Source organism: Silene latifolia, chromosome 2, assembly GCF_048544455.1.
Source record: "Silene latifolia isolate original U9 population chromosome 2, ASM4854445v1, whole genome shotgun sequence".
Taxonomy (NCBI): Eukaryota; Viridiplantae; Streptophyta; class Magnoliopsida; order Caryophyllales; family Caryophyllaceae; genus Silene; species Silene latifolia.
This window is the reverse complement of record NC_133527.1, coordinates 110,388,493-110,405,595: the sequence shown is the minus strand read 5'-3', so window position 1 is coordinate 110,405,595 and position 17,103 is coordinate 110,388,493. Positions and strand designations below refer to the sequence as shown.

The 17,103-nt window shown below is 33.4% G+C and overlaps 1 protein-coding gene across 1 annotated transcript; it reads right to left on the bottom strand.

Annotated features, from left to right (window-relative positions):
* Positions 1-12,674: 12,674 nt before the first annotated feature.
* LOC141641174 (uncharacterized) lies at positions 12,675-16,419 on the bottom strand. The gene is made up of 4 exons (XM_074449846.1): positions 15,891-16,419; positions 14,090-15,801; positions 13,369-13,978; positions 12,675-13,252 (listed from the first exon to the last, which is right to left on the bottom strand). The coding sequence occupies exons 1-4, from the start codon at positions 16,417-16,419 to the stop codon at positions 12,675-12,677; spliced, it is 3,429 nt and encodes a 1,142-aa protein (XP_074305947.1).
* Positions 16,420-17,103: the final 684 nt, after the last annotated feature.

Sequence of the window (17,103 nt, the reverse complement as noted above, 5' to 3'; positions counted from 1 at the left end):
AAATTTATTTCTTAAATAACATAGCCACAATGGTATCTTAACCATCCTAATGTGTTTTGATTATGGTTTTGTCGGAAACCATGCGCAATCTCAATTGTCAATTGTCACTTGTGTAACACCCTTACACAAAATTGCATCCAAAACACTTTGCATTATATCCTTAATGCTTCTGCAAGCACTTAAGGGTAATCAATATGGCTACTTGGTAATTATTTCTTGAATTTGATTTTGAAACAATTCATCATACTCAAAGTATATGAAGTGTTATACATCATTTCCTATTTAATTGATTCGGCAGCGGAAGCAAATGGAATCAATCAAATATGTTCAATTTGATTGAACTAATCATGAATCTTATCAGCATAAGACTTCTTATTTGACGCTAATATCATGTGGATTTATTTTCATAAATATGGATATTAAAGATGTATTATAATACTCCAAAAGTCTTAAATCATTCTCAATGATCAATATGTCATCCACATATAAGACTAATTAAAATTTCCGTAACTCCCACTAAACTCCATGCATAAGCACAACTTCTCGACTTATCGAGAAAAGTTTTATAACATGATCAAAACATTGATTCCAACTCATTGATGTCCTACTTAAGACCATCTATTAAGTTGCACATTATCTTAGGATTGCAAGAATCTACAAACTCAAGACATGTATTGAATACATTCCTTCTAATTGAAGAAGTGGGTTTTAGATTCACTCGCTGTATATCTCATAATGAAATATGATCCCTAAGAAGATCCAAATAGACTTAAGCATTTCAACTAGTGCAAAACCCTTTGCAACCAATCAAGCCTTTTATTTCGGATTTTCATGGCTCTAAGCCTTGTATTGAGTTGTGACTTAAACATTCTCATGTAAGTCATATGTTCATTACTTTCTTGAAGTAATCAACCTGAGTCAAACGATTTCTTTGTAAGTTACATGCTATTTACTTTCTTAAAAGTAACACTAATTCATCATCTTCAATAAGTGATGACTTTAACCTCCTGGGTTTTGAAGAAACAACGTCTTACACAAAACGTCCCATGTAGCCAAGAAAGACCAGTTTCTTGCGACATAACATTCACATAACATTCTTTGTGGCTCTTGAATAATTTCTCCCACTCTGTCTTCTAGAAATAAACTTGTATTTTTGAGAGACAGCTTCACGAGCCACAAACCCGTTGTACTCGTGATTATAATAAGGGAAAAATGAGCATTAGTTTCTTTTTGAAAACTTACAAACATGTTACCCTACCATTTCATATCTCATATGATTCGTTTTAGATTTAGTGGAAAAAAATTTTAGACAAAATGATAAAATCCCCAAAATTAGATCAAGTAACTCAAGGTAACTTGATTGAAGTTCAAACCATATCGAATAGCGTTTGATTTCTTATCCAACCACACATTATCCCATAATGTGTGCTAAGAGAGATTAACTTGTGATATTAAATCACATTTCATTTGGCTTATACCATAGTCTTCACTTTGATAATCCCATCACAACTAAATCGTGATTCCTTGAACTCTTTGAACTTCTTCAAGGATTTCTCCTTTTACTTTATTAAGTGAACACATCAGCATCAACTTAAATCGTTGGTAAAATAAAATGATCAACCTATTATGGATCAATGATTTACAACCTCGATCTCCTTTTCAACCAAAAGGCACGAGACATCTTGTTTTGAATACATGATACGCATATACCATAAGATCTAATGGTTTCAAGAGTACTCCATAACTCTTTGCGTTCATCATTCCAGAATCTTAGGTTTGATCTTGGGTTACCAATTTGAGTCTTTCATCATCTTCATGATATATTATTCTAGTTTGGTTTAGAATATAATCACCTTGATAATGGGCTAGCCATATATCAAATCGTGGTGTATAGGGCCACAAATGTGAAACCTCTTTTGTATCTTAACAAGTTTATATTCTTATTTAGAGTTTATTCACTTAATAGTCACAATTAAGTCCAACTCTAAACCCAAAAACTATATTGAGTACACAATGACTCTATCTCTCAACATTATTGTTGCTAGTCGTCATATTCTAATCATTCTATGTATCGCATACAATGATGAAAACCACCATCGGTTTCTAATATTGACGAAATGGTACTAGCAAAATTTATGTCAATCAAATAAATAAAGAACTAAGTCTTATTAGATGTCCCACAACTAACTTGCTTATTCTTTAACAACTTGGGGTAGTTTCCTTTCTAGTGTCCAACATTTAAGACAATCGAAACTTTATCGGTCGGAATTGATAGGTTTAGTATCATTATTCTCAATAACTTTACTTTTAACATTACCTTGTATCAATTCCATTTTACTTCCTTGAACCTCATCCCTTTCTTAACGGTTTAAGAGAATGCTCCCACTCATTTCAATGAGTCTTTGCTTTTAGAAGCAAAATTATATTCATGAAGACTACTCCTCATTCGTTTATTTAGTCTTAAAACTTTCATTGAAGTGGTTCCGGTATTTTGGTCTATTACGATTTCTGACAAATCTAATTACCAAAACAAATTATCGCTTCAAGGTACTTAATTCAATTAAGTATATGAAAAACAATCTATTGCAAGTAGATGTGTTAGTCAAGAATCAAAAACCTGTTTGATAATGAATAACTTTAACCTATACTCTTTACAAGAGATCCTTAGCAATGGCTCATTTGAGGATTTAGAAGCAAATTCATATTTGTCTTTAGTTACGATGTTTTATAGGAGATTTGAATCAAAATCGAAATAATATCGTATATGAATTGTGGTAAAAAATAGAACAATGTGATAACGGAATAATGAAAACAAAACATTCATCGTTATAATAATACTTGTAAATAACAAGTAAAGCATTTACATAGTGACCTCTACCCAACTATGATAAATGATTCCAAGATCCAAATTCATATTAACTTGGGCACGGTGTGGCCGATGAAACCCTTATCAATATAACACGATGGATTAACTCTTTAATCGATTCTACTTACTGAACTCTTGGTCGATAAAACTACTCTAATATTTATCTTTAGCCCAAAACATATGCGACAAGGGCACGGTGTGGCCGATGAAACCCTTATCAAAAAACTTTTGTTGAGTTCAATCCAAATTTCGAATAAATATGTCCATGATCCAAACCCACATTAACTTGGATACGGTGTGGCCGATGAAACCCTCATCAACATGAATTCGGTGGATAGACATTTATAACCCACTTTCCCTACGTAACAAGATTTGTACCCCGGTGTGGCCGAGTGCACTCCCTCACGAAATAGGTTTTCATGGTTTCTACTTTTTGGTAAGGCTAAGTTTCAATTGTTTATTTTTAGCGAGAGGTCATGTCAATTTATTATCTATCACGTTTTAAGTGAACTAAAGCGGTGAACTACGATAATTGTAATTGACACGGTCGATAAACTCGATTGAAATGATAATGCATGTTTTAGTTATGGCGATTTAGCGATGCATGCAACATATAAATAAAATGCAAAGCATAAATTAAATCTTAGTATGGTCTTCCTAAAATAGAAAATCTAATTAACTATTACATATTCGGAAACCAACTCCATTGGTCCCTTGAACTTCAGTTTTATCACGCATCTCGAGGTAACACCGTCTTTATGTATCGCCTTCTTGAGTGACATCGTCTTCAAGGAACTCCGGAATAAATAAATTACATAACAATTACATAATTTCCTATTATACATTTGTAATTAAAATAAAATAAATCTATTAAATTACAAAACGGTGATACGAGATCACAATAAATTACAACCGAATCGATATTCCCATACATATCGGGTAATACCAATTAAAAACTAAGGCCATACTAAGTAAAAATTACATAAAATAAAATTACATAAAATAAAATTATGACAATCATAAATAAAATGCAGCATTATAATATGTATGAACATGCCCAATTTTATGCAAAAATCGCCTTTAAGGTGCCAATATCGTATATTTAAACGGTTTTTACGGATTTGCGTGATTCAACCTTTTAAAATCACAATAAAATACATAAATTCATATTTATGCACAAGTTAATTACCCTAACCAACTTAGGACTCAAAATTAGTCTCCACTAACCATTTGACTATAATTAACTTATATTTCTTAAAATTGTTCATTAATGGACTCAAAATTACAATAAAATGCTATAAACTCCAAATAAATCATAAAAATTTCAAATAAATTTTAAATTTGAAATTTAAACTCATGAACATTCTGAAAAAATACCATGACACTCATAAAGTTCAAAAACTTAGGTTAAAAATTTCGAAATTTATCGGGAAAAACAATGTTGCGGTTTATCGGATTTATCAATTAAAATCATAAAAACATGCGAAAATTTATATTCATCAACTTTTCAATTTTAGATCTGAAAAATATAATAAAATGCAACATGTGACGTTTTTCCTTAGTCATAAAGTATGTTTTAGCAATTATTCACTAATTAAGTCACTATTTATGTTATTTTTCATCCAAAATCCATAAATCATGCATGAAGACTTCATTATAGCCTATTATTTTACACACATCTTGTAAAGTTGCATGTGACAACATACTAAATTTCTATGACCCGATTCGAAATATTTCTCATATTAACCTATTTTTCATATAAATTCGATTTTTATCATGAAAACTCCATATTTCGAGCATAAGAACTCCACAAATTTTGAAAATTTCCAGATCATTTAAAATTAATATATGTGAAAAAAATATCCAAAAACCACTGGAAAATTCGAAGTTTAGCTAATTTTCGTCCAAAAATGCCTTTTTTATCATAAAAATAACATTTTAATGCCAATATTATATAAAATGAACAATAAAATCCATAAATTAAACCAAAATATCCTAAAATATTTTAGGACCAGAAACTTTAATCATGCATAATAAATTTCGTGATATATCATAATAAACACAAATTTAAAAGTTTTGTATGTTAATCGTATAACTCGGAAAAACTATAACCGATTTGCATGCAAACAACATTGTGCTCTTGATACCGCTTGTTAGAAATCTATATCTCATTATAGAACATATTCATATATGTTCCAATTAATTTAGTCATAAAATTAATTTACAAATCTTATGCATGCAAACTTAAATTAAAAGAGAAGAAATCATTGTCCTTACTACATGATTTCGGTTTTATGGGCACCAACAAGATCTCCTTCTTGTTAGTTCTTGAGCTTTCCATATATAAGGATGATCCTCCAAAAATCCCAAAGTAGAGATTCTTCTCTTGATTGCACCCAAGACTATCCCTTATCCCCACTAAATAATATTAGCTAGATATTAGTTTAGTAGTTTACCTTAAAATTGATTACTAATACTCATATATTACATTAATAATTTTAGTAATCTTTTATGAACAATTTGGATCAAAAATATCATGTTTTGATGAAGATAAAAAGAGAGAAAAAGAATAATGCATGAACTTGCATGTGATAATGTGTGAATGAAAATAAGAGAAGTCATATTCTCTTGAAGAGGAGGAGGAGCACGGTTGGAGTGCCACAAATGCCAAGGATGGCATCTTACTTTATGCTTTTTGGTCTACACAAGAAATAGGTGTGTAAGGCTATCATGCTATAGGTATGATTAGCTCTATTTTATCACATAAAATAAAACAACCATAATGCATTATATCTCCCTCCATTTCGGTCCACTTCTATAAAATGGACTACCATTTTATTTTGTCAATTTGTCATTTGTCACACAATATGTCACATGTAGTATGATACATGTTATTAATTAATTTAATGCATATTTATCACATAAATATCATTTTATGAATTAATTAAATTACATCCAATAATTTGACTAGTGATACTTGATCACATAAATAAAATGGGTCATGTAATTATAATTCACAATATCTTGTAATTATAATTAACCATTCATTCTTATCTCTATTGTTTCTCAAACAATAAGCAATTTTAGTAATAAAGCATTTTATTACTAAAATCAATCTTATTTAATCCCATTACAATAAGATATCAATAAATGCAACCCAAAGTTATAGTACAAATGGCTATAACTTTAAGTTTGGTAAGTAAAGTTATAGATGAAATAGCTATAACTTTACCTTCCCAATATTACTTCTTAAGATACCGTTATTAGATGAAGTCCTATACTAGCTAATCTTCCTAGAGATCTTCAGTGATAGGATCATCATTTTATCTTGATCATAAGCTCTTCATCTTGAGCTTGTTATAGACTTGATCGAGCCTTTTGCTTGAGTGATCATCATACTTGAAATTTGTTATAGGTACTATGACGCTTTAAGAATCTTCAATGTTATAGCTCAAGCTGATATAACATTACTTGAACGATGCTTCACAAATCTTCAATGTTATAGCTAAGAGTGCAATAACATTACTTGCTTAAATTGTAAACTTTAATCAATCTATTAAAGACTAAACAAACGATTACAAGCATGAGTATATATATAATATAAAGTACATACTTGTCATTATCAAAACTAATCATATATCTATATGGTCCAACAGATGCCTTATATTTATAATCATATAATCACCTCATCTTACGCTAATCTTTTGGTGTGGGATAATTCTATAATTTATACGTAGTATATTCACCATACCTATATTAATTTTCAATGTGAGACATAACATACTAAGAAGTACACAATTTTTAATATGTCCAAGTTATATGAAATATATACTCGACCTAATGATAACATTTTTTTACCACGAATCTAATTATATTATTTTCATAGTTTTTTTAAATAAACATATTATAATATCTGTAGACACCTCGTTTCTACACCTCCCACCGACCACTCAATGATGATTGGGCCGCATGTTTAATTACGCAGAGCGATTTAGGACATTTCGTAAGTTTGTCGACACGTGATAGCTCAAACATTCGAGTCAACCTCATGGTTGTCATCTACGCGCTGATACGGTCATTTTCACAGTAATTAGAGTTCATTTGGTGTCCGGGTCAAAAACTGCTTCCATTTCTAAACCGTCTTAAACCCGAGTCGGAATATTCAGGAATTTTCCGGAGTAATATTCCTAAATTTTATCTATTATCACAAAAATATCTACCTTGCGAAATAAGGAAGCCTACATATTCCCTAATTCCTAAAATCAATCGCGGAGATATTTATTGGTGAGGAGGAAACTGCCAAAGAGAAAACGCAGCAGGTACTGCGCCTCTTGGAAAGGTCGCAGTTTCTGCTGCGCCTCTTCCTGGGCTGCTTTTTCTCCAATTTCCAGATTTCTTCCGGATTTCTTTCCTAATCCTACTTTTTCCATAATTCCTTCGTGTGATTATTATAAATAGAGGCCTCCGCCTCACATATTATTCACGCGAATGTCCGCCCTTCTCTTCTCCCTTTGCATTCCAAGACAGCGCTCTTACTTTTCAACGCCTACGTGCTTGATCTATTCAACCACGTAAGCTCAGGTCATTCTAAGTACCAGTCACATTTGCATGGCCGACCAATTTGACCACTACACTTTAATCAACTCAATCAATTTGTTCTAAATCCTCTTTAGAGGGCACTTTCATATTACATAGAGTCAAGCAATCAGTAATACGACAACTTAGTTAATCTCGCTTCGTTAAACATGTAATTCTGAGGGCGTAAATCCCATTTTATTTATTGTATTTTATTTTTTATTAATTAATGTACGAGTTTATATCACAAGTACGCTTAAAACCGTTTTCAAAACCCTTCTTTCAAACCTATTTTTTTCAAATCAGCAGTGAAAGGTGTCCTAGAAGAAACGCATCAGCAGATGCGTCTTCTGGAAGGACCGTAGCATCTGTTGCGCCTCTTCTAGGGGTTACTTTTCTGCTGCTGCCTTTCTTCTTCTTCCTCGCTTATCTGTTCTTTCTTTATCTTTCGTTTTCTCTTCTTCTTTCTTCCAAAATTCTTATATTTTCAGTTTGTAATTTGTTTTTTGTTAATGCTTTTTAATTATTTCTGACCTAAATCCCTTATAACTGATATTTGCGGGTTTTCGTCATTAAATTCGAACCCGGATTTAAGAGGCTCGATTTGTTCATTTCAGGTCCCTTGAATTCGTCTTTGATACATGGTTTTGATTCTGTTTCTTCATCGATCTTTATTTTCCAATTTCCGTCTCTGACTCAAGTTTTGTATATAAACCGATTCCGACATCGTAAATAGCTAACTTGTAATATTTCATTTTAGTTCGTTTTTATCGCTTTATGACGATTCTTGATACATGTAATCTGACTAAATCACTTTCACTCGAGTTGTATAACAAAAATTAATACTAATCAACCAACGAACAATAACAATTCAACGAGTCTGACTTTCACAATCAGAACCCAACTCAAGAACAGACGCACGGTCTCATGCGCCTCTTCTAAGGGACGCAGTAGATGTTGCGCCTGTTCTGAGATGGTTTCTGCCTCTGAACTCATCTCGTTTAGACATAGGCATTCTAGTTAGGTTTTAACCGACTATTATTTGTATTATCACCAATAATTCGACATATTTTCATATTTTCATTATTTTATTTCTTTCACCTTTTTTTATTTCTTTTCTTTTCAAAATTCTATTTTTCAAGCGTACTTGTGATGTAAATTCAAGTTATCCATTGTAATTCAATTGTAATTTATTTTCTTTTTGTAATTATTTATTTATTTCGCATTATGTATGATTTATTTACTTGGCAATTGCATGTAATTAATCTAACCTCCTACTTCGACCCAATTGGATGCTAAATTGTTTGTCAAACCGACTTAGTCTAATTCTCACATGCTAGGATTATTCCATTGAATGATGCATTGCATGCATACAATTGGCAACATATCGAGTATAAACAACTTTCTTGATCATTAGTAGAGGCCGCTATCGAGGCGGGCGGGTTTAGGTGTTCAAATAAACGAGCTTCCTAATACGTACCCTTACCCCTTACTCAAGATCTCTGTGAACATCCGTGTTCATTGGCATCACGAGAGTCATTCTAGACGTTGAATGCTAAGGGTAACGAGTTTCTTAATGTTCATGTCACTACTTTGTGTCTTGACATGACACGAGATATTCGAACGGTTCAAATTTTCCATAAAAATTGGTGGCGACTCCACAAATGCAGGCTTGTCAAACCTTTCACCGATTACAATGCCTTTCAAATCGGTAACGGCCCATGACGTGCCTCGGCCTCGCGCCGGAGTTCGGTGGGAGAAGTGCCTCCGCCTCGAAACCAACACGCAGATGCGCGGCGCGGGCGGCTGTGTCCACAATATCACTAATATATAATCATCTTTATAAATATTTACGTGTTTAATATGTGTATGTTATTGTTTGTATTATGACAATACTTGAGAGTCTCAAAAGATTTTGTGTTGATACCTAAGTTCTAATGATGACTCTTATTTATAATCATAGAATCACTCCACCTTATGAAAATCTTTTGATGTGGTACAATTCACCTTATGACAATCTTTTAAGGTGGGACAATTCAACTATTTATTCGTAGTATATTCATTACACCTACATTTTTTTTTCAAATTGGGATAAATAATATACTTAAAAGTACACCATATTTTTTGCATCTAATTCGACACCAACCCGATTTGATAATGAACAAATACTATACTATTTATTAATATTCGTACTTTTTTTTTTATCATAATTAAAATATGTGCAAATGATATAGAACATATACTCTAATGATAGCATTTTCTTACTACGAATTTAATTATATAATTTTCATAATTGTTTTATGATATTTTTTTGCCAAATGAAATGTATAAGTTTTTATATAAATAAAAATTATAAACACCGTCATTTGAATATAATATAGAAAATTATATCATATTGTGGAGGGAATAATACAAACTCTTAAGAGCTCTCTAAGACAATACTTAAGAGCAATAGCAATAGTAGAACTTTATATATAGTTCTTCACATGCCATGTCATAATGCACCAACCCCAATTTTTAAGTACTTTTGTTTTCAATAGAAGAACTTTATATAAAGTTCTTAGATGGAAAAACCCATAAAATAAATAATGGTAAATGGTTTCTCACATTTTACAAAGTTATATTTATTGGTTGTACATTTTCCAATATTTACAAACTTGGTTCTCATTTTAGAACTAGGTTCTTAAAAATAAGAACCAACTTTTAAATGCAATAGAAGAACTTTTAAAATAATGTTCTTGGTACCAACCTCAATGCTAAGAACTACTATTGCTATTGCTCTAAGAGACTCAAAAGATTTTGGGATGATACCCAAGTTCCAATGATGTCTCCTATTTATAATCATAGAATCACCCCTTATTATGCTAATCTTTCGATGTAATATATTCACCACACCTGCATTATTTTTCAATGTGGGACAAATAGCATACTAAGAAATACACCATATTTTTCGCACCTAGTTCGACATTCAGCCCAAATTCCGAATACGGGAAATTGTTACTTCAATATATATAATAGTTATATAGCATCTAATAATACTCGTACATTTTTTTCTATTTTTTTTATCATAATTAAAATATGTGCAAATAATATGAAATTTATACTTTAATGATAGCATTTTTTACCACCAATATAATTATATTATTTTCGTAATTTTTTTACGATGCTTTTTTGTCAAATGAAATGTAAAAAATTTTATATGAAAATTATAAATTTTTAATATAATATAGAAAAAAAAAAATATATATATATATATATATATATATATATATATATATATATATATATATTCTAATTACAACAATAATTAAATATTTTCCACTACATTTTTTATATCAAAAATAGTATTTAGGATATTTTCCTAAATTAATTAATTAATTTTTAATAATACAAATTCCTAAGAGTTCTCTAAGAGAATACTTAAGAGACTCAAATGATTTTTGCTTGATACATAAGTTTCAAAGATCAAAGATGACTCCTATTTATAATCATAGAATCACCCACCTGGTAATCTTCTAATTTGGGACAATTCTACTATTTATATGTAATATATTCACCATGTCTATATAATTCATCAATATGGGACAAATAACATATTAAGAAGTACACCACCTTTTATCATAATTAAATTAGAAGAAAATAATAATACTTCATTCATACCATTGAATTGTTTACGTTTTCTATTTTACCCCGCTTTTCTTGATTGTCTACGTTTCTATATATGGATATTTTTTTATCAATTAAATCACCCACATACCCTTGTCTACTTTTATACCTTTCGGTGGGTGGGTGCCAAAATATGAGGGGCTTACATAAAAGTAGTTGTGTAAGTAAACATATTAAAAGTAGATATACCCCCATTTTCTTAATATTTGTGCAAAAAATAAATGTAAACAAGTCAATGGAAGGGATGGAGTAGTAAATAGTACATAATTTATAATCAAATGAAAGCATTTTTCGCTATGAATTCAAATATCTAAGTTTCGAAATGTTTCGCATTATACTTTTTGATTAGAATGATAATCAAAAAAATTTGTACGTTTAATATAGCTGTGATATTAAAAATATTACGTAGTATCTTTTCATAATCTTGGAAGATTTTATAATATACTTTCTTAAAACTAAAAAAGATGATGTGGACGCTCTAATATCGCTCGAAAAAAACCTCTTATATATATATATATATATATATATATATATATACTAGGTTTAATGTCCGTGCAATGTACGGGCCTATATGTAATTTTCTATAGAGTGTGCATGTATGTAATTGACACCTCGTTGTATTAAACAAACTATTTGTTAACATAGGATAATAACATTCATAACAGTGATGTATACCTTTTCCTATTCCTATATGTATGAATGAAGTATGTATTATGTATAGTCTTTTGTGTATACAATTAACACTAAATAATGGAGTAGTCAACAAATTTAAGAGTGATATGTATAGCATTGTAACAATATTCTACGGAGGAATTCACAAATATACATATAATATTTATATATACATGGTGAAAATCACTTGCTATTTTCATAAATGAATATAAAAGTGACAGTTACTCTTTTATAATAAGAGAATATATAGATATAATTAGTCCTTTCAAAGATGATAATGTTTCTATCGATGTTTATCAAAGATGACAATATTTACCTAGCATAAAAAAAGCGGTATTTAGTAATTCGTACTCCCTTTATTCGAATCATTTATTTGCCTTTTTTTATTTTTTAGGAGGGTATTTTAATTAAAGGCAAACAAATGATAAAAATGGAAGGAATATAACTTAGGCTCGAGTAATACATCATCTTAATAGTACAAACCATGTCATTTATTTTTCGTAGAAGAAGTCCATGTTTGTTAGCCACAAACTTTAACATCTAGCTACCTGATTCTATTGCTTTAAGACCTCGTATTATTATTATTATTATTTTTTTTTTTATTTGGCAGCTATAAAGAGAACATACTACAATCCCAATTTAGCCCGAGCTAGGTTATGAGCAACCTTATTAAGACAACGCGGTAAGAAACTAAAGCAAATACAATGAAACAACAAGAGGTCGGACTCAATATCATGCAGAATCCCCCTGACCAAGTGGTGCATAGATTCCACCCTAGCAAGTTGAAGAAGTAGTTGAAGACAATCAGAGGATAAGTCCAAATGAAGAATATGACTTCTAGCAGCCCATCTCAAAACTTCCCTAATGCCAATAAACCCCGACTTGTAATGCAGATTCAAAGATCAAAACTTATGGCAAAAGTCCCATAACATTCCCCATTAGGTGCATAGACAATCCAACCTGCAGAAGCATGTAAAGAACTTACCCAACTCGCATCAACTTTAACTCGGAAAGGAGCACAAGTTCCTTTTTCTCCCACCAAAAAAAACGGAAAATGATTACTAATCTCATTCCTCAAAGTGCCCAACGGACCATGACAGTCAGACCCCAAAGTCGAGGCTGTAGAAGCAAGCCGCGACTCCGCTTCCAAAGCCACATTAGTAGAGTTCGAAAGAAATGCAAAGAAGTACTTAGGCGAAAAGGACATTCCTGAGAACATAATTTCATTCCTGATGCACCATAAACTCCATAGGACAGAAAGGAACCAAATGACAGTATTAGATGCATCCTCCTTTGTGAAGAAAAAATTTATCCAATTTTTAATCCAATCACGTAACCGAACAGACGAAGCAAACTCAGTAGAAATACCAATCGAGGAACACGCCCAAAGACGCTTAACCAAAAAACAATCCCTAAAGAGGTGCTCTAAAGTCTCCACCATACCATCCTCCCCATACCAAGGACACACCGACCCTATGACGAGATTCCGTTTAACAAATTCAGCTCCCACTGAAAGTGAATCCGTCAAAATTCGCCAAACAAGAATCTTCCAAACACGCGGACCTCGCAAGCGCATAACCATTTTTTACAAAAAGCCTTTGTAGAGGAATCAATTCTACTCCCATCCTTAGACGAACTATGAACACGTAGATAAGAAGCAAGGCAGACCGCGTACCCGCTTTTGACCGAATAGATCCCCGAAGAAGTAAGCTTCAAGAAAATACAATCATCAACAAAAGTTTTACAAATAGGCATGGCAGAGATCCGACGAGCCCACTCGGTTTCAAACAAATCAAAGATTAGACCATGATTCCAACACAACGAAGGAGCAAGAAGATCCTTAACAGTAAAATTCAACATAGAGCCTGGCGGCGGAAATCCCAATCTCGTCGTTTGAGGCGGTACCTCACCACCAACCCATCCACAATTCCATATACGTAGCGTTGAACTGACACCAGGTTTCCAGCCCAAGTGAGCCAAAATCAACTCCATTCCATAAGATAAACTCTTGCAACCCCAAGTTTGATACGAGCAAGATTTTAAAGACCCGGGCATCACAAGATTATTATTGCAAATGAGCTTATCATAGAAAACTCGACTTACCAAAGAGTCTTTCATCGTCAGAACTTTCCAAGCTAATTTATCTAACAGAACATGATTCATACACTGAATGTTTCGAATTCCAAGTCCACCTTCCGACTTTGGAAAGCTAATAAAATTCTTACTACACCAATGGATCGTGGACCTTAATCTCGTTCCAGCCCACCAAAAATGTTACAATAAGGAGTTAATCTTATTTGCCACACTTACCGGTATTTTAAATACCGATAGGACATAATTCGATAAAGCAGACAAAACAGAAGAGATCAAAGTCAACCTTCCCGCAGGTGAGAGAAAGATAGCATTCCAAGACGAAATACGGCGTCGTACCTTTTCAATGAGCGCATTGAAAATATCCTTTTTAGACGAACCAAAATCAGTATCAATACCCAAGTATCGACCAATACCCTTATTGTCTAAGATATGTAAAACACTCAGACCTTCCTGCACAAAGCGCATCGTGGTGCTTGGACTGAACAGAATACCACATTTAGACTCATTCATAATCTGACCCGAAGCAGTACAGAAGTTAGCCAAGATCAGTTTAAGCTTACCGTAAGCCTCCTCCTTATCAAGAAGAAAGAATATAGAATCATCCGCGAATAATAAGTGGGAAAGAGGGGGCGCATTTCTTGATAACTTAATACCATATATAGACCCATTGGCTTGAGCTGCTAGAATATTTTGAGACAGGATTTCCATACATAAGATAAACAGGTACGGCGATAGCGGGTCTCCCAGACGTAAACCGCAACTAGGCTGAAATTGCTTCAAAGGAGCACCATTAACCAAAACCTCATACGAAACCGTTGTGACAACACTCATAATAAGATTAATCAAACCATTAGGAAACCCGAAACAAATAAGAGTACAGTGTAAAAAATCCCATCGAATACGATCATAAGCCTTACTCATATCCGCTTTAAAAGCAAATCTCCCGCAGGCCCCAGATGAGTGCTTATTAATATTCTGAATTGCTTCATGAGCAAGTAGAACGTTATCCCCAATATGCCGACCAACAACAAAAGCATTTTGGTAATCACCAACCAGATAACTCATAACCCTAGACATCCTATTCGTAATGCAGCGCGTGACCACCTTCATAATAACGTTGCAAAGACTAATAGGTCTGAAATCCTCCACCCTTTCAGGGCTCTCACATTTCGGAACTAGTGTAATAAAGGTCCTGTTAAGTTCTTTAAGAACCACACCACCATTAAGAATATTTAGAACCACCGCAATAACATCATGCTTCACAAAATGCCAACATTTCTGGAAAAACAAGGCCGAAAAACCATCAGGACCCGGGGATTTCAAGGCTCCTAGTTGAAAGACCGCCCGTCTCACATCTTTAGCAGTAAAAGTTTTGGTCAAGAAATCTAAATCATCCTCTTTAACAATAGACCTTACCTGGGTAAAGAGCACATCATGCTCCGCCAACCTTGGAAAATCAGCTGAAGACGACGAAGCCACATGAGTATCAAAAGAGGCCGTAGCAGTATCGTCATTAACCGGATAATAAATAGCATAAAAGTGCGTGTAAAAGAGATTCCCAATACAAACCGGATCATAACTCCAATTCCCCAACGTGTCTTTGATACCAAGAATAGAATTACGACCCGCGCGGCCCTTAACCCAATTAAAAAAGAACTTAGTACAAGTATCCCCCTCAACCGCCCAATTCATCTTCGCACGCTGCTTCCAGTACAAAGCTGCAGCTCTAGCAAAATCTGTAACCTCATTATTAACCTGAACAGCTAAATCAGAATTTCCCGTATTAATGGCGTAATTCATAGCTTCCACAATACGTTCATCAAAACAATCCCACTCCTTACTCCAAGCCTTACGTTTCTCAATGGACCATTTCCGCAACATATTTCGAATAAAAGCTAACTTCCTTACCAACTTAAACGGAGAAGTACCTACAAATACAGACTTCCAATTTTTCTGAATTAAAGACAAGCACTCTTCATTATCCAAATTCCAAATTCAATTTTATACGGCTTCTTACATGAGTTCTTAACAAGGTTAAAGCATAATTCAATGGGAGCATGGTCCGAAATCTGAATGGGCAGATGTTTAACACCAGTATTAGGGAAAAGATGAAACCAATCCTTCAAACCATAGGCCTTGTCAATTCTTTCATAAACTCGCTTAAAACCTTTTCTATTATTGCACCACGTGAAACGCGGCCCTTTGAACGGAATATCAACAAGTTCATGTTCAATACGCCAATTATGGAAACTCATTGCCCCCGCTATACTACCCGTCTTCGAACTAAGCTTATCACAACTGAATTCGACTTGATTAAAGTCTCCTACAATGACAAACGGAAACTCTAAGGAAACTAACCATGAACCCAAAAGCTCAAACACTTGCATACGGAGAGATTGCTCAGGTTCACCATAGAACAACACGAGATACCAAGGAAAAGAAGGATTCATTTCATTCAAAAGGATGATGAAGTTATTACATGTAGTTACACAGCTCATCATCAAACCCTTCTTCCAGCCACACCAAAGGCCACCAGCACTACCCATTGCATTAACACCAACGGACTTAATAAAACCCATACTACGAAACATAGGACTAACAAGGCTTGCATTACATTTTGTCTCACTAAGGAAAATAAAGTCATAATTATTATTACTAGTAAGCGCTCTTAATTTCGAAATTATAGGGGAGAACACATTATTTAAGCCCCTACAATTCCAAAGAAGCCCATTCATGGTGGGCAAGGAGGTTGATATAGGCCAACCTCCACAACACCTTCCCCACGAACAGAAGAATCATCACACGAGCTCATACCATCTTCGTCAGCAATTCTGATATGAAAGCCAGACCCATTAGAAACTTTGCCCAGATCCGAAGTACGCACATCCACCATACAAGATTTTTTAGCAAGTTGAGTGAGATAAGTCTTTGCATGGCCAATAGAATGAAGAATAGCACCTGTAAATTCATCCCTATCAGCTTCAGACCTGCATTTCCTTTTCTTTAAAGGTAACCTGCGCTCTGCCACACCCCCTGAAACTGACATACCCACTCCTGACATATCCAAGCACGCACCCGCAAACTGAGCCCTCAGAGTCTTACCAACAATGACAGGGACGGCATCAACACCAGTCAAGGCACACTCAGCCACTGCAATAGAAACACAGCCAGTTGATTCCTGCAACACCAGACCAGCCTCCTGAACAAGAACATTATTAACTGGAACCGAG

What these genes read in the sequence shown, in the direction of transcription:
- LOC141641174 (XM_074449846.1), bottom strand. Translation starts at nt 16,419, where the DNA reads ATGGGTAGTGCTGGTGGCCTTTGGTGTGGCTGGAAGAAGGGTTTGATG. An exon ending in TATCGGTATTTAAAATACCG is followed by an intron (nt 13,979 to 14,089) that starts GTAAGTGTGGCA and finishes AGCTTTCCAAAG; the next exon opens with TCGGAAGGTGGACTTGGAAT. An exon ending in TTCCTCTACAAAGGCTTTTT is followed by an intron (nt 13,253 to 13,368) that starts GTAAAAAATGGT and finishes ATCTCGTCATAG; the next exon opens with GGTCGGTGTGTCCTTGGTAT.